Source organism: Lepidochelys kempii, chromosome 6 (assembly GCF_965140265.1).
Source record: "Lepidochelys kempii isolate rLepKem1 chromosome 6, rLepKem1.hap2, whole genome shotgun sequence".
NCBI classification, from domain to species: domain Eukaryota; kingdom Metazoa; phylum Chordata; order Testudines; family Cheloniidae; genus Lepidochelys; species Lepidochelys kempii.
Window position 1 is genome coordinate 23182474 of NC_133261.1, and position 26130 is coordinate 23208603.

At 48.2% G+C, this 26130-nt stretch overlaps 1 protein-coding gene across 1 annotated transcript in view; it reads left to right on the forward strand.

Moving 5' to 3' along the window:
- The window catches only part of DRD4 (dopamine receptor D4), a 32102-nt gene extending 16520 nt beyond the window's left edge, over positions 1-15582 (forward strand). Inside the window, exons 2-4 of the mRNA XM_073350613.1 lie at positions 7897-8009; positions 10601-11148; positions 15251-15582. Of these exons, the coding sequence (XP_073206714.1) occupies positions 7897-8009; positions 10601-11148; positions 15251-15453 (864 nt within the window). The 3' untranslated portion in view covers positions 15454-15582. The remainder of the gene's footprint in view (positions 1-7896; positions 8010-10600; positions 11149-15250) is intronic.
- Positions 15583-26130: the final 10548 nt, after the last annotated feature.

Below are 26130 nucleotides of genomic sequence, written 5' to 3' on the forward strand. Positions count from 1 at the left end.
CATGCAGCTCCCTTCCCTTGTAAAGTATGTGTTTGGGAAGGATTCTGAATACAGTAGAATCTTGAGTTCGCAAAGAACTCAGTGGACACCTACAATGTTAATAAAATCAAAGCTCTGATGGGAACTAGATTTTGAAACCTATCACTTCTAAAGAGAGCAGAGTTCTTACGTGTGCAAAATCTTAGACCTAACTTCATAGACCATCCTTCTAACTGGAGCAAGGGAAGGAAAGTTGTCAGAACTTGGGATGGAGGCATTTTGGATTAAACAATTCCTTAAACTGAGTTAATAAAATAGAAATTCTACAGCAGGTCTTTGTTGATGGTTTCCATGGGGCATCAGCATCTCTTTAACTTTGCAGGAAGACCTGAGAAATGACAATATCGTATTTAATTGGTCTGAGACTTACTGGGTTGCCTGAATGAGACTTGTCCAATGACAGTGAGCAGCTTCCAACTGGGGATTTCCCTGCCTCTCTTTTAAACTTCGTCCCTTCCTATTCTGGGGACTCAAAGGGATATGGTATTAATGTCGTTGCTTCTGTTGAAAAGGATGGTGCATGAGCATAGGGTTTAGACTTTCACATATCAAAGCTCTACTCACTCAGAGATGAAGGGATTCAAAGTTTAGTTCCCATTATTGTGTGTATTTATAATGGCACTGAAGCCCTCACCAAGATCAGGGGCATCTGTCTGGAGAATGGGGGAACCAGAGCATTACTGTCTCAAATCATAATTTGGTTTCTGGTTTGCTCCTGGTTGTGCTGCCAGTTATAAAGGGCTTGTGGTTAAACCACACTTCGAGCCCAGAGACAGGGACTTCTAAGCATCAGTAAAAGTGGCAAAATCTGACTCGCGGGGGGAGGGGGGAGATGCTCACTCTGGAGCAGGATTTTCATTATATAATTGTAATTCCCCTCAAGCTTCTGTCCTGTGCAGTGGAGGCCAGTGTGCAATGTGCATTGGTTCATTAGAGACTAGTGTATGTATTTTATCTATATTTATATTTTATATATATATATATATTTTTAAAGGACATTTTTACAAAAAGTATTTACTTGGATGGCCCTTTGCCTGCCCCCTGTATGACTGAAGATGTTTGTGCTTTACCAAAAAAACATCTCCTTCTAGCCCCTGTCCATGGTCTGGGACACACATCTTGTAAATGACCTGAAATGTTGCAGAATCAACCTTGAGATTTCACTGAAGGATGGACACAGAGAGGGGAAGAGGGGTTGGGAAGGAGCAGAGTGTTGTTCAGATATACAGAGTATGTACAGCAGTTGGCATATGTGTCAGTCTGGCTCCAAGACAGCCCCCTATTACTGTGCTGGGAAGGATTCCCTGGTGCGAAAGTCCCCCTCTATAGCAAACAACGGGCAAGACTGAACCCTGGTCTACACGGGGATGGTGGGGGGTGGATCGATCTAAGTTATGCAACTTCAACTACGTGAATAACGTAGCTGAAGTCGACATACTTAGATCAACTTACCATGGTGTCTTCACTGTGGTGAGTCGACGGCTGCCGCTCCCCCATCGACTCCGCCTGCGCCCCTCGCCCCAGTGGAGTATAGGAGTCGACAGGAGAGCGCTCGGGGGTCCATTTATCATGTCTAGACTAGATACGATAAATCGATCCTTGCTGGATCGTTTGCTGGCCACTGATCTGGCGGGTTGTGTAGACATACCCTCAGAGTGTACTTTCAGCCCTGAGCAAGGGAAGGCATGAAGTTCTGCCACCCCAGAAAGCCAAAGCGATTCCAAGGCTCAGTTCCCTTTGACCTTCCAGCTTGTGCATTGGCCCAACCCAGCCGCAGCCTGCTTGCCACTTTGTATCCAGTCTTCTCCACCTTCAGCGCTCCCCACATCCTCACCTGAAAGGTGTGTCGGACATGAAGCAGCTGCTCTGCCTGCCTGCCCCAGGGCCCCTGATCTGGGGAAGCCCTGCACAATCACACAGCAGGAGGAACCTTATGCCCCCTTACTTCCTTGCACAGCTGTGCAGGGCTCAGTCACAATAATTGAAGCTAGAGCTGAAAGAGGCCTATTGGCTCACCCAGCCTGTCTCTCTGCCAGATTGTTCCTGTGATATTCCCGAGGAACCTGGGAGCCTCAGGTTTCAGTGAAATGGTTTTCTTTAACAACCCCCCCAACGACATAAGGGATGAGGCCTGGTCTTACTGAGAGAGCATCTAACCCAGGGGTGGGCAAACTTTTTGGCCTGAGGGCCACATCTGGATGGAGAAATTGCATGTAGGGCTGGGGCATGGGAGGGGGTATGGTGTGCAGGAAGGGGCTCAGGGCAAGGGGTTGGGGCAGAGGAGCGGTGCGAGGTATACGAGGGGGCTCAGGGAACGGGGTTGGGGTGCAAGAGGGGGTACGGAGTGCAGGAGCGGGCTCAGGGCAGGGGTGCAGGGAGGAGTGTGGGAGGGGGCTCAGGGAAGGGGGTTGGGGTGCAGGAGGGGTGCGGCAGGGGGTTGGGGTGCAGGAGAGGTGAGAGGTGCAGCAGGGGGCTCAGAGCAGGGGGTTGGGATGCAGGAGGGGTTTGGGGTGCGGGCTCCGGCCTGGCGCTGCTTAGCTGGAGCGGCTCCAGGGTGGCAGCAGTGTGCAGTGGACCTTAGGCAGGCTCCCTGCCTGCCCTGACCCTACGCTGCTCCCGGAAGCGGCCAGCACCACATCCCTGCGGCCTGTGGATACCTCCCCCGAAGCTCCCATTGGCCGCAGTTCGCCGTTCCCGGCCAATGGGAGCTGCGGGGGGCAGTGCCTGCAGGCAAGGGCAGCGTGCGGGGCCCTCTGCTCCCCCTCCCCCAGGGGCCACAGGGATGTGGTGCTGGCCGCTTCTGGGAGCGGCACAGGGCCTGGGGCAGTGCGGGAGTGGCAATTCCGCAGGCCAGATCCAAAGGCCCGATGGGCCAGATCCAGCCCATGGGCCGTACTTTGCCCACCCCGGCCTAACCTGATGCAAGTCACTCTCTAGCCTCCCTCCCTTGAGATACCTGCACTGTCCCCAGGATGGTGCTATGCCGTAGTTCCCGATGCTGCATACTTTGTTCACCTATCCCAAGCAGTGGAGTCTCTGCCACTTGCCTTGGGAAACCGTTCCGCAGGCTAAAATATCTCAGTGCCCAGAAGCTGTTCCTGATATTCAGTTTAAATTACTTCCTTTCTGAGCATCATTACATTGCCCCTAGTTCTACCCTCGTGTATCCTGCTAAAGAACTCCTCTTCATCTCCCAGGCACATACAGATTCTTAGCATGTCTCAACGGTGTTGCCTCTTAGCCAGACTCTAAATGTTTAGCTCTTTCCTTAAAAATATTTAGCTGTCTTTATCTTCCCCCAGACACTATCACTATCTCTATCTCTTCAGCGCCCACGATCATTTTTGTTGCTATTTTCTCAACTCCCTCTAGTTCCATCAATATCTTCCTGCTAATGCAGTAACTGAATGAGATATTCGGGCAGCCACTGCACCAGGGCTGTGTAAGAGAGTGACTGTGACTCTTCAGCTCGGCGATGGGATGTTTCCGCAGTACAATAAGCGGACGAGCAATAGTGCCCTAGCAAATGTCATAATTAACAGCGCTCTGTGAGATCTGTGTAGCTCTGTGCTGTTTTCAGCTCACATCCTCCACTTCTTCAGCTGCACTTGGGTCTCAGAATGCTATTGGCTCACCTGCAATGGGAAGTGCAACTAGGACACTCAAAGGTTACTGAGTGGGTAATTAGGTGTTGTATGGGGAGATAATTGGGGACCAAATATTCAGCCTCTGTACTGATGTTAGCCATGCAGTCAATATGGACTTCCAGACTTCAGTCGGCACTCAGGCTCAGGGCCTGTGGGGACTAGCTTGCAGATTTTTGACTGCATCTGAAAGCATAAATGTCCCCAGGTGAGGATGAAAATTGAGCAGGGACTGTGCTTTGCTTTAGGTTTGTACAGCACCTAGCACACATGGGTGCACTACTGGAAGCAAATAACAATCATGGAGAGCAGGAAACTTCTGGAGATTGCAGTCCTGATTCTGGTCTCAGATGGGTGTAATGCTGTCAACCTTAGTGGAGTTACTCCTGATTTAGGGCTTCATCCAAAACCCCTTGAAAACAATGGGAGTCTTTTCGATATATTTCAGTGGCATTGGATCAGACCCTTATACTGGTCAGTGAGATCAGAATCAGGCCCCATATCTCCAGGCAAAACTAAGTGAGGGATCACTGGTCAAAATAACCTGGCCCCCTGAGAGAGAGGAGCAGATGCAATGTGAAGATGTGTGTATGCCTCAAACATCTGGTTTATTCTAGGGCGCGATGCTAGCATGCCATGTCACCTTTGTGGGGGGGTTTCCAAATCCATCCAAAATGCCATCTGTTTTATACGGCTTCAGAAGATTTAACCACTCCCCCTCCGCCCCCCACAAAACATACAGTCTGTGATAAGATAAGAAATACAAGACTGAATTGCCAAGTGACCCTGATGCTGAGATTAGATTTAAAGCTATTGTTTAAACAGAAAGAGAACTCACCCAATACTTTTATTGCAGAAAGGTCAAAAGAGCCTCATAAATGACAGAACCTCTCAATTTAAAACCATATTATGATCCATACTATTTGACATCACAAATGTTGTTTGCTAACCTTCTTAGTATTTTGTATGTTATGGGACATTGCTTCTGTTAGCTAACTGTTAACTTTACCAAAAGCTGAGGGCTTGTCTACACTTAAAACAGCTGCGCAGCACTTCAGTGAAGATGCTGCCTACACCGGTGGGGCTCCCATCCGTGCAGGTACTCCACCCCCCCCCCCTCCGAGAGGCGGTAGCTATGTTATGGGAGAAGCCCTCCCATTGCCATAGCGCTGTCTACGTGGGGAGTTAGGTTGGTATAACATAGTTATGGATATGAAATAGTTATACCCTTGTAAGTTGCTAGCGTAAACCAACTCTGAGACTAGAGAATTTGCATTGCAAAGGAAGGGTATTATTCCTAGTAATGTGTTATCCATTGTAACCCTGAAACTCCACCTTCATCAGTCCATTACAGAGCCAAGTCCCTTCTGCACTGCTCATGTCCATGCAAGCATTTTTATTAGCTCAAGGCTGGGCCGAAGTTCCTTGAATGTCTCCTTTCTATCAAGCCCACCCATCCATGTAGCTGATTGTCAGCTGGCTCCCTAAAGCTGGTTGAAAACCAGGAAAATTATTTCATAAAGAAATTCAAAATGTTTTTTTCCCCTTTCTGCAGGGTTCAGAATGGACTCATTTTCCATAAATGCTTTCCACAACCTGATCAATTCAACCACTGGGGAAGGTCCATTGTGGGGTATATAGTCTGCAAAGTTTATACTCCAGCAATCTGTGCTAAACAAATGTGGTGAAGTTCTGGAACGAAAATTGCTGCTGGCACTTTTCCCCTGCCCTGCTCTAGGCCTGGTGGCTGTGATCACACCAAGAGATATCCTGTAAAACTGGAGCCGTTTTAGCATACTCCCAGAGGGTTTGCTTGTTACCTAGTGTGGCAGGGTAAAATAATTGTGTAGTAACGAGCAGTAAATTATCTGCATAATTATTTGCAAATGGGGCATTCATACTTAGACCAAGTGAAAGAGGAATCACTTTTGGGGGTTCAGGATCTGTGAATTAACTAGGGAACCCATCTCGGATTAATCAGTTACCTGTTTGTTCCGAGGGCTCAGGGGTGGTGGTTATGGACCCTGATGGAAAAATGACTTTCGGGTGGGTTTCCCCCCACTCCAGTCAGCAGTGGTTCTATTGTATCCCAGTTCTGCTGGGTGGTGCTTTGGGTGGAAACATTACAACATCACAACATGGGGAGTAGATGGCCAGCCCTCTGTGGAGAAAGAGGTGGTTAGGGACTATTTAGAAAAGCTGGACGTGCACAAATCCATGGGGCCGGACGAGTTGCATCCGAGAGTGCTAAAGGAATTGGCGGCTGTGATTGCAGAGCCATTGGCCATTATCTTTGAAAACTCATGGCAAACGGGGGAAGTCCCAGATGACTGGAAAAAGGCTAATGTAGTGCCAATCTTTAAAAAAGGGAAGGAGGAGGATCCTGGGAACTACAGGCCAGTCAGCCTCACCTCAGTCCCCGGAAAAATCATGGAGCAGGTCCTAAAGGAATCAATCCTGAAGCACTTACATGAGAGGAAAGTGATCAGGAACAGTCAGCATGGATTCACCAAGGGAAGGTCATGCCTGACTAATCTAATCACTTTCTATGAGATTACTGGTTCTGTGGATGAAGGGAAAGCAGTGGATGTATCGTTTCTTGACTTTAGCAAAGCTTTTGACACGGTCTCCCACAGTATTCTTGGCAGCAAGTTAAAGAAGTACGGGCTGGATGAATGCACTATAAGGTGGGTAGAAAGTTTGCTAGGTTGTCGGGCTCAACGGGTAGTGATCAATGGCTCCATGTCTAGTTGGCAGCCGGTGTCAAGTGGAGTGCCCCAGGGGTTGGTCCTGGGGCCGGTTTTGTTCAATATCTTCATAAATGATCTGGAGGATGGTGTGGATTGCACTCTCAGCAGATTTGCGGATGATACTAAACTGGGAGGAGTGGTTGATACGCTGGAGGGCAGGGATAGGATACAGAGGGACCTAGACAAATTGGAGAATTGGGCCAAAAGAAATCTGATGAGGTTCAATAAGGATAAGTGCAGGGTCCTGCACTTAGGATGGAAGAACCCAATGCACCGCTACAGACTAGGGACCGAATGGCTCGGCAGCAGTTCTGCAGAAAAGGACCTAGGGGTGACAGTGGATGAGAAGCTGGATATGAGTCAGCAGAGTGCCCTTGTTGCCAAGAAGGCCAATGGCATTTTGGGATGTATAAGTAGGGGCATAGCGAGCAGATCGAGGGATGTGATCGTTCCCCTCTATTCGACATTGGTGAGGCCTCATCTGGAGTACTGTGTCCAGTTTTGGGCCCCACACTACAAGAAGGATGTGGATAAATTGGAGAGAGTCCAGCGAAGAGCAACAAAAATGATTAGGGGTCTGGAACACATGACTTATGAGGAGAGGCTGAGGGAACTGGGATTGTTTAGTCTGCAGAAGAGAAGAATGAGGGGGGATTTGATAGCTGCTTTCAACTACCTGAGAGGTGGTTCCAGAGAGGATGGTTCTAGACTATTCTCAGTGGTAGAAGAGGACAGGACAAGGAGTAATGGTCTCAAGTTGCAGTGGGGGAGGTTTAGGTTGGATATTAGGAAAAACTTCTTCACTAGGAGGGTGGTGAAACACTGGAATGCGTTACCTAGGGAGGTGGTAGAATCTTCTTCCTTAGAAGTTTTTAAGGTCAGGCTTGACAAAGCCCTGGCTGGGATGATTTAGTTGGGGATTGGTCCTGCTTTGAGCAGGGGGTTGGACTAGATGACCTCCTGAGGTCCCTTCCAACTCTGATATTCTATGATTCTATGATTAACCTTACCCGAGCCTGAACCTCCAGCCAGGCTAAAAATTAAGGGATAACAAAGCTGTGATCGACAACGTGTGAATAAGACACCTGCATGGACTTCATCTCAGTGGGGGATTATAGCTAGGCCGGAGCAGGGATTACCTGATTTTAAGCCTTTTTTGTTTTCTTTCCCCCTAGGACAATGCCAGACCTTGTGAATGTGTCTAGGATCCCCTATTAAAACACGTTGAAGTGATCCTTACAGTTCCAGGGTGCACAGATTCCCTACTAATCACATAAGCCTGAGCCAATCCGGCCCCCTGAATCTGAGCTGGGGTGGCCAGCTCACGCTGCTGCCCGCGTTGCAATATCTGCACAGCTGTTTTTAGTGAGGAGTGCAAGTCTGTGTACCCGTAATGACCTGCAAAGCCCTGTGCAGCGTCAGGGTCTGACATGCACTGACTCCCCCTCTCTCTTTGCCTTCAGTTCCAGGGAGGAGTGTGGGCCTTGAGCACAGGTCTGTGTGATGCACTGATGACCATGGATGTGATGCTGTGCACCGCCTCTATCTTCAACCTCTGTGCTATCAGCGTGGATCGGTAAGCACCCCCCCTCGGCTACTTAGCCCATCCGAGCTTGTCTGTTGTCTGGGCTTTACAGCCCTTCCCCTGGGAAATCATTGAAGGGATGTTTCCCCACCTGCCTTCTGCATTGAAGTGGTGCTGAGGTCAGATGGGCTGGGGCTTTCCTCATTCCCATGCAGGGAATCCCTAGCCCTGTTCCCCCTAGGGAAATCCCTCTTGGACTGAATCGATTTCCTCCATCTCCAGCCCCAGTTTTGGTGGAGATTTGCTCCCTCATCTTTCCAAGCAGCCTGGGAGCAGTTAATAGTGATGCCAAAGGCAGAAACTGGGCTGCTGAGAGCTGTCCCTTGTTGGGTTTGACTTGAGAGAGTGAATTATGTCTAGAATAAGCCTTCGGCCCCTTGGATTCCAGAGTTCTGCCCTAATTCCCAGCACAGAGGACCAAGCTGAGGCAAGCGGAGCGTTAAGTCTCAGGGCCCATTCAGTCCTGGCCTCTCTGCTTGGATGGCCAGTGGGTGTGGTGTAGACCCCAGTCCAATCAGAAGCTGGATTCAGACCAAACACGCTTCACACAGCTGTTGAATGCCTTCTTTGTTTCTGAGGCTGGGAGAGCTGCTATGCCCCACACCACGTGCAGAGGTCACCTGTTCCTTGGTGGCAAGCCTCCGTGGTGGTGGTCTTCCTATCACTTTGAAATAAGCAGAGCAGAACCCAGCATAGCAGGTCGGGATGATTTGGGTGGCAGCGGCATCACAAAAGGCTGTTTATTGTTCAGGGAGGCTCTTCTTCCCGGGGATTCGGAGGTGGTGGTGGATTCCTGAACAGAAATACGTTAGCTGGGCCAGTGAAGGGATGAGTAAGAAACAGCTGGGAAGTGATCACTTGGTCATAGGGCGCCCTTTGCAGAGCTCAGCTCCCTCTTTTCTCTGTGGTCCCAGTGCGCCAAACACCAGCCTGACCTCCTCCTGGGAGTGCGCCTGTAACAAGAATAGCTCCCTAAAAGATTTAATTACAGCCCCAGGCGCTCATTTCATTTACATTTCAATAGGCCGGCTATGGCATGTCAGCAAAATAAGAGTTGAGAACCTATTAACGGAGGATTAATAACTCTGTCAGAGGGTACATTCGCTACATCACCATTGCAAGCTGTGACTATTAATCCATGGTCAGTGTCTTAAACACCATGGGTTATTGCACATACATCATCTGCCTCCTGAAATCAAGTGACAGCAGCTGTCTGGAACCCGAGGTGAGGAAAGGAGAAGCTTTGCTAGCTCAGAACTGACTGATCCACATTAATAACCCGGCCGCTGCCATCTGGCACATGCTCGGTGACCTACGGTAAAATGCACTATCCCCTCCCTGCTGCAGAGGCTTTATATTGAGGGAGGTGAGTCTTGGTGAGGTGAATGCCAAAATCCCAGGTGGTGGTGGGGCACACAGGCAAGACGTTCTGTAGAAAGCCGATGGTGTGGGTGGGCGTGTATTACACTGGAGACCCAACCTGGGAATGATATGGCCACCCTCTCTCTAGGGGAGTAAGTGGCAATGTGTGGGAACTGTTAGTAATGATTAGGGTGAGGGGAAGGTAGCTGAGAAAGTGCCTCTTTCCTGTTGTCAGGGAACCGTGCTGTTCTCTTCCTTCTGCCATGCTGGGTGGCAAATAAATACCAGGTGGGGGTTGGGAGGTGGCAGTGAGATCAGGAGCTCATGCACTGAGTGGCACTTGTGGGTATGATGCACCATATTCTTGGGAATGATGAGGGGAGAGGCCGTGCCACCACACAGGGCTTCAGCGGCCAGTCTGCTAGAGGGAGCGACAGCCTGGGAAGGAACTGAGCATCCCTAGATGGAGAATGGGGGTGGTGAAGGAGACGGGTGTCGAAGCGGGGTCAGAGAAGAACCAAGGGAGCAGCTTCCCTAGAACAAAGCAGTGGATGTCACGCAAACAAATGGCTGGACTTCGCCCTCCCTCCCATCCTTTGGCCACCAAACATGGCCCCCAAACATGGCAGGAGTAATAGATGTTAAGGCCAGAAGGGACCATTGGGTGACCAATCAGCCTGAGCTCCTGCATGGCACAAGTCATAGAATCTCACCCAGGGATGAGATGAGATTTGTCCTGTCCTGAAGAGAAGCTAAAGTTCTGCTTATGTTAAGGGAATTCACACCAGTGTTACACCATGGATGTAGAGACAGCGGCACAAACCCCTATTGTGCCACACAATACAGGTGCCATGGGGGGCTAACGCTGGTGCAGCTGGCTCTGAGCTGCTGTTCCACTTTGTGCCGGTGCCGTGTGGGTGGTGAGGATTTGGGTACATCAATGTAGCGATACTGCTGGGAATGGCCTTATGGCAGATGTGGCCTAATGGTCCGATGGCGCTCTGCAGGGGAAGAAAGGGTCCCAGCCAGCAGCAGGATCTCAGCCTGATCCAGGGTTAGGTGTGAGAGAGCACTGACGGCTCCATTTACTGTCAGAGTCATTGCCCAGGTAACTCACCCAGTGATCGGTGAGAGAAGAGGACACACTCTGCTGGCACCACGCTCCCAGATCAGGGCAGCTCCATGCTACCAGCCTTGACCCTGTTTTCTCTGTGTCACAGGTTCATCGCCGTTTCCATCCCGCTGAACTACAGCCGGCAGCAGATAGACCTGCGGCAGCTGATCCTCATCTCCACCACTTGGATCTTTGCTTTCGCCGTGGCATCCCCGGTCATCTTCGGCCTCAACGACGTCCCAGACAGGGACCCCACCTTGTGTCAGCTGGAGGACAACAACTACATTGTCTACTCCTCCATCTGCTCCTTCTTCATCCCCTGTCCGGTCATGCTGGTCCTCTACTGTGCCATGTTCCAGGGACTCAAGCGCTGGGAGGAGGCCAGGAAGGCCAAGCTGAAGAGTAGCATGTATGTGGGCGGCAGGAAGCTGTGCTGCCCACCTCCCGTCATGGAGAGGAAGCAGGCTGAGATCAAGCTGCAGGAGCGCAGTCTGTGTGACCGCTCTGAGTGCTCTTTCCCCAGGGGGTACATGATGAACAGTGGCATCCAGACTGTCTCCTACCCTCACCTCAAGTACTCCCACCCGGGACACAAACAGGCCAAGATCAATGGCCGGGAGAGGAAGGCTATGAAGGTGCTGCCGGTTGTGGTCGGTGAGTGGATGGTCCTCATTACGTGGATGCTAGAGCAGTGGAGTGCGGGGGTGGGGGGGTGACACTGGGGCTGGGATTTTCAGAAAGGCTTGGTCCATTGGGAACTGTCTGTGTTTAAAAATTGGCCTCTAATTCAGGTGCTGTCTTGAAAATCTGCCCCCCGTTGTGGGCTTTTTTAAGCCCCTGTAAATCTGGTCCTGAGTGCAGTCGAAAATCTGGCCCCAGGTGGGCTCTTCTGTTATAACAGGGCACCGCTAGCCTTCTTCCCACCCACCCCCTAGCCAGGATTAGCATTTGACTGCCTCAGGAACCCCTGGACTAAGATCTTGCCTGGTGTTTCAGTCTTGCCGTCATGCTTAATACTTCAGCGTGATTCATACCAGTGGGGATACCTCCAGACTCTTCCCTTCCAGCTCTGCAGTGTTCTCCTTGGGTGCAAGACTGGCAAGGAAGAATGGTCCCCATATACCCTTAATGCAGCACTCCCAGCATGGTGAGAATACTGGATGCTGTACTGGGAGGAAGAAACATGTCACCAGTTCTCTGATCTCATGCCCAAAGGGCTAGGGTGAGATCTGTTTGCTCACGGGTGATGGACAGAAATGCTTCCCTAAGCAGCAAAGATGGGAGTATTTGAATCCTTTTGTTTAATGCAAGGATCCCATGATCATCAGCACATGGTAGGTGATTGTCCATCCCAGGCAGCTGGCTACGGATAGGACAGGGTCCCTGCGATTCCCAAGCCTGGCTGCAGCACTGTGCTCCAGAAAGTGAGCTTGCATTTAAATAAGCACGCAGGCTTCAATGGGCAGAAGCAACTGGTGAGGTTTAGTCTCTAATGCATGATGACTCGTTGGCCTTGGTAGGATGGACTGTCTGTGAGGTATTTCTAGCCTGTCTGGAAGTGAGCAGTACTGAAAGCCTCAGGAAAAGGCCTAGAGGTTTGGATAATTTAGTTTTGCTAAGTAGCTGCACTTCTAAGTGCAACTGAGGACCAGGTCCTAGCGTGGCGTGGGCAGATGGTCCAGGGGTGTAAGGTGACGTGCTTTCCCACCGCAGCTACTTGCACTGCAGGACAGAGGTAGTCTCTATGGAGCTGCTACATCCTCTCCTGTGCAGGTGGGGGTGGGGGGAGTGGGCAGGGCTGGGTGAGGAATAGGTGGAGCCAAGGGCTCCATTACCACCCTCCTGCCCCCATGCACATGCCAGGGGAAGGTATGCTTTGCCAGGTGCAGGGCACTCCTCCTCCCCCCACCCCCACCAAAGTGAGGGTGAAAGAGGCCAAGTCAGCTTCTTGTGCTGCCCCCTGTGTGGGATGCAGGGAAGAGCTATGATTTAGCCCTGCAGTTTCACAGGTTTGATGGATCATCATGACTAATTGAGCACCTAGAACTAGAAATGATTCTCTGGCCATCCTGGCTCATCTGCTGTGACCTGCAATGCACTAAGTGAGGGAAGCAAAGCTGCTCTGACCAGGGGTAATCTTATCTCATCTCCCCTGTCTGAAAATACTCATACTCCCATATGGCAATCCATGCTGTCCTCTCTTATGGCTAATGATAATGCTTATCCTAAAACCTTTACAGCTCTTTAATCTGATAGCTGAAGGCATAGAGAAACACTATATTTTATTGGACCAGCTTCTGTTGGTGAGAAAGACAAGTTTTTGAGCTTACCCAGAGCTCTTCTTCAGGTCTGAGAAAGGGGAATTCCCAGCATCACAGCAAAACACAAGTGGGACAAATTGTTTAGCATAAGTAGTTGGCACATATTGTAAGGGCCCATTCAGGGTAGAGTGGCCCATTAACACCTTTGCAGTCAGAGGACAAAAAGAGGGGGTTAATGGGTTACAGATTGTTGTAATAAGCCATAAATCAGTGTCTCTGTTCAGTCCATCCATTACTGCGCTCTGATTGACCTCCATAGTTGTGAAATCCGCTGCAGGAATGTGGGGTGGGGCTGGGGATGAGGGGGCTCCAGGCTGGGACCAGTGGGTTCAGAGGGTGGGAGGGAGATCAGGGATGGGGCAGGTTGCTGGGGCTCTGAGGGATGAGGGCTCTGGCTGGGGGTGCGTTTTTTTGGGGGGGCTGGGGATGAGGGGCTTGGGGTACAAGAGGGGACTCTGGGCTGGGATCAAGGGGTTTGGAGGGCCGGAGGGAGGATCAGGGCTGTGGCAGGGGATTGGAGTGCAAGGGGTGGGGCTCAGGGTGCAGGCTTCGGGCGGCGCTTACCGCAAGCAGCTCCTGGAAGGATGTCCCCCGTCCAGCTCCAAGGCGAGGCCAGGCGGCTCTGCGCACTGCCCCGTCTGCAGGTTCCACCTCTGCAGCTGCCATTGGCCAGGAACCATGGCCAAAGGGAGCTGCGGGGGCGGTGCCTGTGGATGGGACAGCGCACAGAGCCACCTGGCCACACCTCCACGTACTACGGGGGTCATGCTGGCTGCTTCCTGGGACCTGCACAAAGTGGGACAAGCTTCTGACCCTGCTCCCCGGCTGGACCTGAGGGCCAGATTAAATGGGCTGATGGGCCGGATGTGGCCCACAGTTTGCTCACCCCTGGTCTAGAGGGTGGGGGGTCAGTTTGTTCTTGAAGTGGTTTTCCAGGAAGGCCAGCTGTTCTTATAATTGATCCATGTACAACAGCACTGAGACCCTCATTATGGGTGTGTCAAAGGGCCGCAAAGGCCGTGGGGTTCCCCCACCCCCCTTCTGTTCTGCATGCTCAGGAAGTCACTGTTGTTAATCTCTCACTGATTCAAGAGCACTAGGAGAGAATGTTGACTTTTTAGGCCTTCCAAGCAGCAAAGCCAGGCCCCTGAGAACTGCCAGAGCCCCAAGCCGAGCCAGATTGTGTGTCTCGGATCCTGAAATGTTTTACAGTGATAAGGAAACCAGCTTAAGACTCCAGTTAACTGTAACAAACCTGACATTACAGGCTCTTTGATTAGCAAAGCATGACTCAGGGTAGTTTTTTGTTTCTCAACTATGCAAAACCTGAGCTGAAGGAGGGCCAGCTGGATGGGCTAATGGGTCTGAATCTACAACTTGAGGAAAGGGTAGAGCATGGATGGCTGCAATCCAAACCAAGCCAGTGGGTCAGCAGGTCAGATGAGGATTTTTAGTGTAGGAAACTTGGAAGCTGGCACTTCACGTGACCTTTGCTAGGGGAAACCGACCTAAGTGCTTTTGTGGCCTCTGTAGGATCTGAGCATCTGCCACACGGTTATGAATTTAAACTACCCTACCTCCAATGGATGGTAGCACAGAGAGCCTAGAGTGACTGAGAACAGATGGGACAAGCAGGGTGTGTGTGTCTGGAGAAGGGGCTTCTGCTCTGGTGCATCTGCCTGTGGTTTGGGGTTGGAGAGTATTTCAATCACGTACATCCTGAATGAAAGGCAACAGTTATACCCACCCTGTATCAACAAGGTTTAACCTAATATCCTGATACTTGTTTTTCTCTAGGCTATGGGTTCTCAATTTGGGGTCATGAAAAGGTCAGTGGGTCTTGACAATCCTGCAATGGAAAAGATTGAGAGCCCCTGTTCTAGGTGATTGATTGGTATCCCCTCCTCTTGATGTGCAGTTTGATGCTGGCACCACACTTGATCTGTGTCTGTAATGATGCAGGAAGAGACGGCTAGAGAGGTTGCTTAATGCCTGTCCTGGTTCCCACTTCCTCCATTTGTGTCTCTGTGTATATATCTCTGTCCATCGCTGTAACCCCTTCTTTAGCCCACTAAGCCAGACAGTTGCATGGCAATTCTCTGATATCACAATACAGTCTCAGGCTCTTTGGCTGTTGGCTCACCTGCTGTGTTGTCTGTATTGATACTATACCTAGCCTAGAGGGCACAGTCTGTAATATGTATTGGACAGTAATGCCTAGACCACATTGTACAGACATGTTGTAAAAGACAGTTCCTCTCAAGACACAAATAGCAGGAGGGTATTTCACAGAGAAAGGAAGTGACTTGCCCCACTGGGTTACACAGCCTCACCTGTCAACCCACAATCTACCTGTAGCATTTCTCCTCTTCCCCCCTCCCCCCCCATGGTACTCGTGTGCAGTGTTTGACTTTGCTGTCTGTTCTCTTTCACAGGCGCTTTCCTCTTCTGCTGGACACCCTTCTTTGTAGTACACATAACAAGAGCCCTGTGCAAATCCTGCACGATCCCCAGTCAGGTCATTAGCATTGTCACGTGGCTGGGCTACATCAACAGTGCCCTTAACCCCATCATCTACACCATCTTCAACACAGAGTTCAGGAAATTCTTCCGCAAAGCTTTGCATGTCTTCTGCTAAGGTTGGTGCCTGCTGGAGTCAGGGAGGAACTAAAGCACAAGGCACAGCAAGCAGTAAAGATGACACTGTGTTAGGTTTTTTTGTTTGTTTGTTTTTTTGTATAGCTCATTAAAGTTTGATTTCTTGCTACATTCCTGTGTTTTACACTTTTTCCATGCATGGGGAAAGGTTCTCATGTTGAAAGCACAACAGCCTGCCCCAATCCTGGGAGGAATTGTCCATGGAGTATAGTACCCATGGCCTGATGCACTTCTTAATATGCAGGAATAAAAATTGGACCTCTGATCAGTTTGCAGTGTTAAGATCTGGAAGGTGCCAAAAGAGAGAGACTGTAACAGCCAAAGTGACCTATGGTCTGTTGTTCTGGTTCTTCCATTAGCCAATGCCCGATACTTCAGAGGAAGGTGTGAGACTGTCACATGGTGCCTCTCCATACCCTTGTGGAAAGACAATTGAGAGGAGTCTAATTTAGTCTTACTCCCCCTTTACTTTGAGGGCTACCCCAGCATCCTGTTGGATAGATGTTAAAGGGCACTGGTCCCATGGCGCTCACTGTAAACTGACCAGGTGACCTACTGTACAGGGAAGGAGGTGTGAGTTTAACTACTAACAGCTAGGTGCCCCCCTATTGGCACTGCTGCAGTGTGACTCAGTGGGGATTAATATGTACTGATCAGGGAAATAGTGGAGAATATTTGAAAGCGCAGGTTCATGTGTTAAGTGAAGAACACAGGAGAAAATATTTTAAACCCTGATGATGGACCCATTCTGGCTGAGCAGTCCTTGCTCCCCTGGCCTGGGCTAGTCGAGGCTTTCCCTGGGGAGTGTAGTTATTGCCCCTGCTGTGCCAGGCATGAAGATGGCCAAGTGCAGAGCAGGGCACATGCTACCCCCCCCTCAAGAGGGAGTTACTGCTCCACTGGAGAAATCCTGGCCCCTCTGGCTCGCTGCTACATTGGGGCCCTCCAGCCCCACTGTGACAGGCCTCCAAGGCAGATTCTTAGCCACATTATCTGCTTTGTTGCAGCCAGCATCTATCCATGCAATCACAGAGTCTCATGCCTATTTCAGGGCAGACTGCCAAGAAGCAGGGCAAAGACCCCAAACTAGTTGTATGTTCTAGAATTACATTTCACCAACCCTGATACAAGTGTGAACTCCTAAAGCACTTTAGCAGTCCTACTATGGCATCACAGACAGTCCCCTTGTGCTTTCCAGTCTATTTTGCTACCCAGGCGAGCTGGCCTTAGTAATAGATGGTTGCTAGACCCCAAAATAGTCAGGTTACTCCCAGTCCCAATCACTGAACCCCAGCTCAATTGTACTCCAACCCAAGACAATGCCTATAGCCAGTCCTGTAAACAAAATAAATAATAGTTATTACAAGGTTAAAGCAGGCAAACATGTATACTAGGGCTGTCAAGCAATTACAAAAATTAATCATGATTAAATAATAGACCATTTATTTAACTATTTTTGGATGTTTTATACATTTTCAAGTATTTTGATTTCAATTACAACACATACAAGTGTACAGTGCTCACATTTATTTTTGATTACAAATATTTGCACTGTAAAAAACAAAAGCAATAGTATTTTTCAATTCACCTCATACAAGTACAGTAGTGCAATTTCTTTATCATGAAAGTTGAACTTACAAATGTAGAATTATGTACAAAAAATAACTGCATTCAAAAATAAAACAGTGTAAAACTTTACTGCCTACAAGTCCACTCAGTCCTACCTCTTATTCAGCCAATTGCCCAAACAAGTTATTTTTACATTTGCTGGAGGTAATACTGCCTGCTTCTTGTTTACAATGTCACCTGAAAGTGAGAACAAGCATTTGCATGGCACTGTTGTAGCCGGCATCGCAAGCTATTTATGTGCCAGATACGCTAAAGATTCATATGTCGCTTCAACCACCAGTCTAGCGGACATGTGTCTATACTGATGACGGATTCTGCTCCATAACGATCCAAAGCAGTGTGGACCGATGCATGTTCATTTTCAATATTTGAGTCAGATGCCACCAACAGAAGGTTGATTTTTTTTATTTTTGGTGGTTCAGGTTCTGTAATTTCTGCATCAGAGTGTTGCTCTTTGAAAGCATGCTCCACACCTTGTCCCCTTCAGATTTTTAAACCTTGGGTAGAGTGCTGTAGCTATTTTTAGCAATCTGCTACCGGAACCATCTTTGTGTTGTCAAATCTGTAGTGGAAGTGTTTTTAAACAACATATATTGGATGATCATCCGAGACTTCCGTAACACAAAATATATGGTAGAAAGCGGGTAAAACCATGGAGCAAGAGACATACAATTCTCCTCCAAGGAGTTCAGTCACAAAATTAATGAATGCATTTTTTTTTTTAACAAGCATCATCAGCATGGATATGTCCTCTGGAATGGTGGCCGAAGCATGAAGGGGCATATGAATGTTTAGCGTATCTGGCACATAAATACCTTCCTTGTAAAGCCGGCTACAAAAGTGCCATGCGAATGCCTGTTCTCACTTTCAGGTGACATTGTAAATAAGATGCAGGCAGCGTTATCTCCTGTAAATGTAAACAAACTTGTTTCTCTTATCGATTGTCTGAAAAGGACTGAGTGGATTTGTAGGCTCTAAAGTTTTATATTTTATTTTTGAATGCACTTACGTAACAACAACAACAAAATCTACATTTGTAAGTTGCACTTTCATGATAAAGAGATTTCACTACAGTACTTGTATGAAGTGAATTGAAAAATACTATTTCTTTTGTTATTTTTACAGTTCAAATATTTGTAATAAAAATTATATTAAGTGAGCACTGTACACTTTGTATTGTGCTGTAATTGAAATCAATATTTGAAAATATAGAAATACATAAAATATTTAATAAATTTCAATTGGTATTCTATTGTTTAACAGTGCAATTAAAACTGATTAATCGACAACCCTAATATATACACAAATGAGTTAGTCTATGGTTCCAAAAGGTGACAGAGTTGTAGTAATCTGTCAGCCTTGCATGTCTTTTAGGGCTAACCCAGGTTGACTGTGGGGATCTCTAGTCTCTAAGGTGCCACAAGTCCTCCTTTTCTTTTTGCGAATACAGACTAACACGGCTGTTACTCTGAAACCTGCTTCTCTTTTGTAGCTCCAGCTCTGTGAGGGTCCAAACAGCAAAAAAAAAGAGGAAAATTTTTCTGGTCAGTTATTTGTATTGCCTTCTTCCAGAATTCAAGCTGATGGGATGAGCCCTTTTGCACCTCGCTCTTCATGAGTGTGATGTCCCAAAATGGCCCATTTAGTTTTGATGGGCAGGAGACGATTGTGCCTGACTGGGTTCATGGTTACAAAGCAAAAACTTAAATATTACGTTATAGCATGTGATAAAGAGTGAGATTAATGTATGCAGCAATTTACAAGAATATCAAAGTCTAAACCCACTGTCACAAATCCAAACCCCATCTTAACCATACAACACAGAGGTGAAACAGACAAGTTTCCAGCAATGCATTCATCAATGCTCAGCTGAGGCCTAAAGCCTGGGCAAAAGCTGGCACCTGGTCTTCCAGCATCACTCAAGGTTTCTGACAGGAGATAAGGATGTATTTAAAACATATGAAAAAGAGCAAGGTCAGATTCAACACAGCCCACTTAGTGCAGGGAGCTGTGACCTAGCGAACAGAGCTCAAGGTTAGGAGCCAGGAACAGGTCAATTCTCATCCCAGCTCTGTCACTGATTTACACTGACACACCCCTTATGGTGGTCTGATTTGTCAGAGGTGTCAAGCAGCCCAAGTTCTCCTTTGAACTCGATGGGAGCTTCAGGTGTTCAACACCACTGAAAATTGGACCACAGATACCTCTCTATACCTTGACTTCCCTAGCTGTGAAAGGGGGAGAATCCTTATTACCTCACTGGAGGCGGGGGGAGAGGAGAGAGTGTGTGTGTGTGAAGATTATAAATGCTGAGTGTTAGGATCTGGGCACTGAAAATGACATAAAAGGGCAAACAAACAAAATACAAGTGGAAAGGAGTACTTGTGGCACCTTAGAGACTAACCAATTTATTTGAGCATAAGCTTTCGTGAGCTACAGCTCACTTCCTCAGATGCATATCGTGGAAACTGCAGCAGACTTTATATATACACAGAGAATATGAAACAATACCTCCTCCCACCCCACTGTCCTGCTGGTAATAGCTTATCTAAAGTGATCATCAGGTGGGCCATTTCCAGCACAAATCCAGGTTTGTGCTCTGCTTCTGTGAGACAGGGGAATTGCCCTGCCACAGAGAGAGGATTTCATTCCGACAGTACCACAGCCATCAGACTGTTGCATATGAAGCTGTTAAATGCTTTGACTTTCATTAGAATCCAGATGTTCATTTCCCCCTGAACTCTCACAGCTGGAGTTTCAACTGTTCCATTCTTTCTAATGATCTCCTGAAATACTAAGTTTCAGAGTAACAGCCGTGTTAGTCTGTATTCGCAAAAAGAAAAGGAGGACTTGTGGCACCTTAGAGACTAACCAATTTATTAGAGCATAAGCTTTCGTGAGCTACAGCTCACTTCCTCAGATGCATATCGTGGAAACTGCAGCAGGCTTTATATATACACAGAGAATATGAAACAATACCTATTCCCACCCCACTGTCCTGCTGGTAATAGCTTATCTAAAGTGATTTCCAGCACAAATCCAGGTTTTCTCACCCTCCACCCCCCCACACAAATTCACTCTCCTGCTGGTGATAGCCCATCCAAAGTGACAACTCTTTACACAATGTGCATGACAATCAAGCTGGGCTATTTCCTGCATAAATCCAGGTTGGATACTATTAATTTAGGCTTAAATAGAGACTTGGAGTGGCTAAGTCATTATGCAAGGTAGCCTGTTTCCTCTTGTTTTTTCCTACCCCCACCCCCCAGATGTTCTGGTTTAACTTGGATTTTAACTTGAAGAGTGGTCAGTTTGGATGAGCTATTACCAGCAGGAGAGTGAGTTTGTGTGTGTATGGGGGTGGGGGGGATGTGAGAACCTGGATTTATGCAGGAAATAGCCCAGCTTGATTGTCATGCACATTGTGTAAAGAGTTGTCACTTTGGATGGGCTATCACCAGCAGGAGAGTGAATTTGTGTGGGGGGGTGGAGGGTGAGAAAACCTGGATTTGTGCTGGAAATCACTTTAGATAAGCTATTACCAGCAGGACAGTGGGGTGGGAATAGGTATTGTTTCATATTCTCTGTGTATATATAAAGCCTGCTGCAGTTTCCACGATATGCATCTGAGGAAGTGAGCTGTAGCTCACGAAAGCTTATGCTCTAATAAATTGGTTAGTCTCTAAGGTGCCACAAGTCCTCCTTTTCTTTTTGAAATACTAAGCAAACTCTGATGAGAGGGACCCTGCTGCTTCCTGACAAACACATAGGGGTGGTAAGTAGTGGAAGAAAGCCAATTTGCAGGCTAGCTGAAGCTCCTTTCTAATTAGCTGGCAGCTTTGCAAGGAGAGCCAGGCTCAGCAATAAACCAATGCTCTCATTTTTATAACAGATTACCCTAGGCTTACTCCCAACATGGTCAGTCCCTGGAAAGTTTGTTTTTACGCCATATACATATCAGGACTGTCACATCTGGTATCCTCTGCCTTTGCTGGAGTGTCTTTGGGAACATTCACACCCTAAGGGAAGGGGCTAGGAGCACTGAACACTTAATGCAGACTAGTGTTAATTAGGCATTGGAGTTAAATGGACATTAAAGTTTGAAGTCTCACTAAAAGCAGCAGCCCCTTTCAAAGGCTACCCCGTCAAGCTGCTATGAATTCATGAGCGCCCCAAGTGCAATTCACTAGGCAGAAAGCCTTGTCTGGTCTCGCACTTTCACCAATGCTAGCACTGGTTCAGCTGATGCAGCGGTAGCATGAAATTCCCATTAGTGGGAAAGTTGGAGACGTCCCCTCGGCCATGGGGGAATCGTTTTCGACTGTGCAAAGCAAGCACTTTTCTTTTTCCTCATTGAACTCTTTCAGGCTTGCTTAGCCCTCCAAAAGCAGCACACAGGAAAGGGGCACAAGGCCCCGTTTACTTATTTTTGCAACTCACTTTTAAAAGTGAGCAGAACAGTGCTTAAAAATGATGCAAGCTGTGAACAATCCAGAGAGGCAGACTGAAAAACATCAAATTTGCAATGTAAAGAGAGAGCTGGAAATCAGCTCCTTCCTGTCCCTCCCATGGCCTGTGCTTCCCTGGCTGGTGCTAATGGAAAAATAGCTCTGGGAATGGGGATTTTGTCTTTGCTGGGTTTGAAGATACTACCGCCATCACCTTCCATAGTGAGGTTATGGCTAGACACTAACAATTTGCCCCCTCAGCCAGGGATACACATGATCTTCCCTGGGTAAGATCTGCTCCACCCCAAAAATCCATCCCTATCCATCAAATCCTCCCTCCCTCCCCATACCCAGCAACTCTTCCATCCCCTCCCTTGACAACAGTGCTTCCCCTGTCCCTGTCCCTCCCTGAGACAGCTCCTCTTCCTCACCATAGCACTGGCAGGTGGTTGTCCTGTGAGCGGGTCCCCTGTGGGGCAGATCTGGAAAGTGAACAAGGAACGGAGGTGCTCTCACCTAGCTCTTGGGAGAGGGAAGCAGCTCTCCTTTGGCCGTTGGGTGGGGGGAAGAGAGCTCCAGGCCCTCTCCCTGTACCAGCTTGGCCTCATTTCTCCTTCTCCTGTCACACAGCTGAAGCAGCCAGCATGGCCAACAGAGGGGGAGAGCATGGTGCACCCCCGAATGCACATTGAGCAGCTGGAGGCCTTTGTAGCAGCACTGGGAGAGCTGAATGCTTCACTGAGCAGAGCCAGCTCTAGCATTCTGAGTGGGCTGTGACATGTTTTTCTGCTACCTTCCCCACTGTGTCCCAGAGTCTGTCCAGACTCCCTCCCTTGTCCCCCAAGCCCATCACTGCTGACAGAATCCCAGGACATTCTTCCCCCCTGCTCCCCGTCTTAGCCCTCGTGCTGGGAACAGGAAGATGGATCCACATTCCCAACACAGGGCTCCCCAGGCAGGGCCCCAAAGTCCTTTGACTGTGGCCTGAAGGGCCATGTCAGCTCTTTGGCTGCAGACTTTCACTGTACCACAAGAACACTTGCTTCCTGAGCCACAGTGGGCCAAATCCATCCCTGGGGGGGAGGGATAGCTCAGTGGTTTGAGCACTGGCCTGCTAAACCCAGGGTTGTGAATTCAATCCTTTAGGGATCTGGGGCAAAAATTGGGGATTGGTCCTGCTTTGAGCAGGAGGTTGGAGGAGATGACCTCCTGAGGTCCCTTCCAACCCTGCTATTCTCTGACTCTATTAACTTCTCCCAGGGGTGAGTTGGGCCCACTTTGCCGTGCACCGGCACACCGATACTGGCCTCAGAATTAATTCCCTCGCCTCCTGAAGCCGGGCAGTAAGATTTTCCTTCTGCAATTTGAGCGATACAATTGTGGGCCTGTCAGTTTCCCCCAACATGGCAGGTGCCTTTATATACAGCTAATTCCAGCAGTTGACATAATCCGTGTGCAGCCCCACAACATCCCAGCAGGAGGGACTTCATGCCGTGACACAAGTGTTCCAGAAAATGCTTCGCAGCTCCCGTGCGTTATTTCCCACTGAGTTTAGAGGAGATGTTTGACTGGGGTTTCCGGCCTTTTGATTCAAATGATTTTGCAAATAAGAAACTCAGGGCTGTGGGAAGTCTGGCAGGGGAAAACAGGAAACTGGGGTCGGAATCAGGAGATATGAAAATATTTTAATAATAAAAAGAGAGCGGAGACAGTGGAGTCAAGAGGTTAGAGCAGGGGAATGGGGGTGAGTGAAAACAGCAAGGGTGAAATCCTGGCCCCATTGAAGTCAATGGGAGTTTTGTCATTGACTGCAGCAGGGCCTCCATTTCACCACTGGATTCTATTTATGGCTTCACCACTAATACACGTTAGCTTGGGCAAGTCTCTCATTCTGTGCCTCGGTTTCCCCCCCCCTCAGGAGGTCACAAGGTTATTACATGGAGGGGGGGGTCATGAGCTGTCAACCTCCACCCCAACCCCTGCTTGCCTCCAGCATTTATAAATAGATTAAAGTGTTTTTAATTTATTAGCGGGGTCGTACTCAGAGGCTTGCTGTGGGAAATGGTTCGCCCTCCAACAGTAGCAGTATGAAACTATTTCTCTCTCTCTCTCTCTCTGGTGGCGCATAAAGTCCCTTACAATATAATGAACCTGACAGGGGTAAAAACGAGGGGAAGGGGGGGTTGGCCGGGGGGAGAAAAAAAAAAAGCCATGAAAATAGTTATTTCAAGTCTAAAAGTGAAGAGCCTGTAAAGTCTGCAATATTAACACTCAAAGGTGCTATTTTCAAACTAATCTTCCTGTTACCTAAGGCCTCTCTTCTGTGTTCTGGTGTGAGATGCTGTGGCAAGGCACAGTTGCACTTTGTTTATTCTGCCAAAATAAGATAATGTCTTTGTCAAGAGCTTTACACTAACTTGAAGCCACAACTTTGCTTCTGATGAACTCAGAAGTATCTCAAGAAAGTTTTGCTTTCTAGCATTTATTAAGCAGATGGGGGACCAACCCAAGAATGGGAACCAAGCATAGTTTAGGTCATGAAAAGGAACAAGCCAAGCCACCCTGAATATGCTCCAATTACCTATGAGAAGTCACAGAATATTTCCTTTTCCCCAATATGGTCTGGATTGAGATCAATAACTCTTCACACAGACTGCCAGACAGCCATCAGATAGCGACTGATAATCATTACCACCAACCTGTGTTGGATTTCAATCATCCTCCTATGGAAAAGGGCTTCATGTTCCATCACAACTATCTTCCAAACCATCCAGTTCTTCTTGGTAGCAGCTGGAGCTCCAGACAAGAGACTGTTATTGGTAGAAGCAATCTTACTCAAGAGAGACCATATGTGATACCAGCAGTACAGGAGCCCAACATGAGAGATTACAAACCAGTTTCCACCTTGTTAAAATAAATACTGGTTTACTATTACAATAACTTTAGGGTCCCTAGATTATAAAGCCAGAAAGGACCATTATGATCATCTCATCTGACCTCCTACATAACAGGTCATGGAGTTTCACCAAACAGTTCTTGCATCAGTCCCCTCACTTCTGCCCATGTATCAGTCTACTGACTGGGACTGTGCTTAAATTTTAAGCCAGGACATCAGCTCTATGATGAGTGACACTAGTTCATGTTCAATGAACAGAAACAATGGCTAAGGCACATCAGTAGAAGGTTCCAGGCCTGTATCAAAAAAAGCACTGAGGAAGAATTTTTCACAGGTTGATGGCAAGCCTCAGGTCAGTGTATTACAGTAACTCCTCGCTTAACATTGTAGTTATGCTCCTGAAAAATGCAACTTTACGCGAAACGATATTAAGCGAATCCAATTTCCCCATAAGAATTAATGTAAATAGAGGTGGTTAGGTTCTAGGGAAACTTTTTTCACCAGACAAAAGACAAATATATATATACACACACAGTATAAGTTTTAAACAAACAATTTAATACTGTATACAGCAATGATGATTGTGAAGCTTGGTTGAGGTGGTGGAGTCAGAGGGTGGAAGAGGGTATTTCCCAGGGAATATCTTACTGCTAGATGATGATCTAGCACTCCCCTGAGCCCTCAAGGATTAAAACATTGTTGTAAATGTAGCCCCACACTCTACAAGGCAGCCCACATGGAGGGAGGGGAGACAGCATGGCTGACAGAGAGAGAGAGAGAGAGATGTGCATTGCCCCTTTAAGTAAGCTGCTCCACTCTAAGTACATTGCCTTTTTAAGTAGATCAGCATGTTGAGACAGCAGCTGCTGCCAGCAAGCTCCCTCCGTCCTGAGCCCTGTCATGTCCCCCCCGCTCTATGGTGATGGGGTAAGCAGGGGTAGGAGCAGGGGGGAGGGGGACACCCTGACATTAGCCCCCTTCTTCTCCCCCCCGCACAGCAAGCAGCTCCAAGGCAGAAGGCAGGAGCAGCACATGGCAGTGCGGGGAGGGACAGCTGAACTGCAGGCAATTGATGGCCTGCTGGGTGGCTGCCGCACAGGGAACTTACGGGAGCGGGGAGCTGATAGGGGGGCTGCCGGCCCACCCTGGTTCCAAGTCCCCACCACTAGCTGCAACGGGCTGCTCTGCCTGCCAGCAGTGGACAAAGCAGGTGGCTGCCAAACAATGTTATAAGGGAGCATTGCGCAACTTTAAATGAGCATGTTTCCTAACTGATCAACAACATAACAACGAAAAACGTTAACCGGGATGACGTTAAGTGAGGAGTTACTGTACTCTTACACAGGAGTCTGGGACACTTAGCCTGGCTAGTCTAAGTCACTAAAAGGGATTTAATTGAATTAGCCATTTTTGTAGAGACTTACTTAATGGTTCAGCATTTTGTTTTAATCGCTGCAGTGAAGTCCCGATGTCAGTACACTAATGCCAGGAAAGAAACCATTTTATACTCTTACTTTGGCTCAGGTAGATCCAATTTTGGCAAGACGACTGCCACAAAAAGGCAGCTGAGAAACACCAGCGTCATGAAACTTCACCTTACTGTGCTGAGCAAAATATGTCCACGCTGTCTGTTTAACAGTGCTCTGGCAAACACACTTGGTGTAAAAGGAATGTTACAGATATG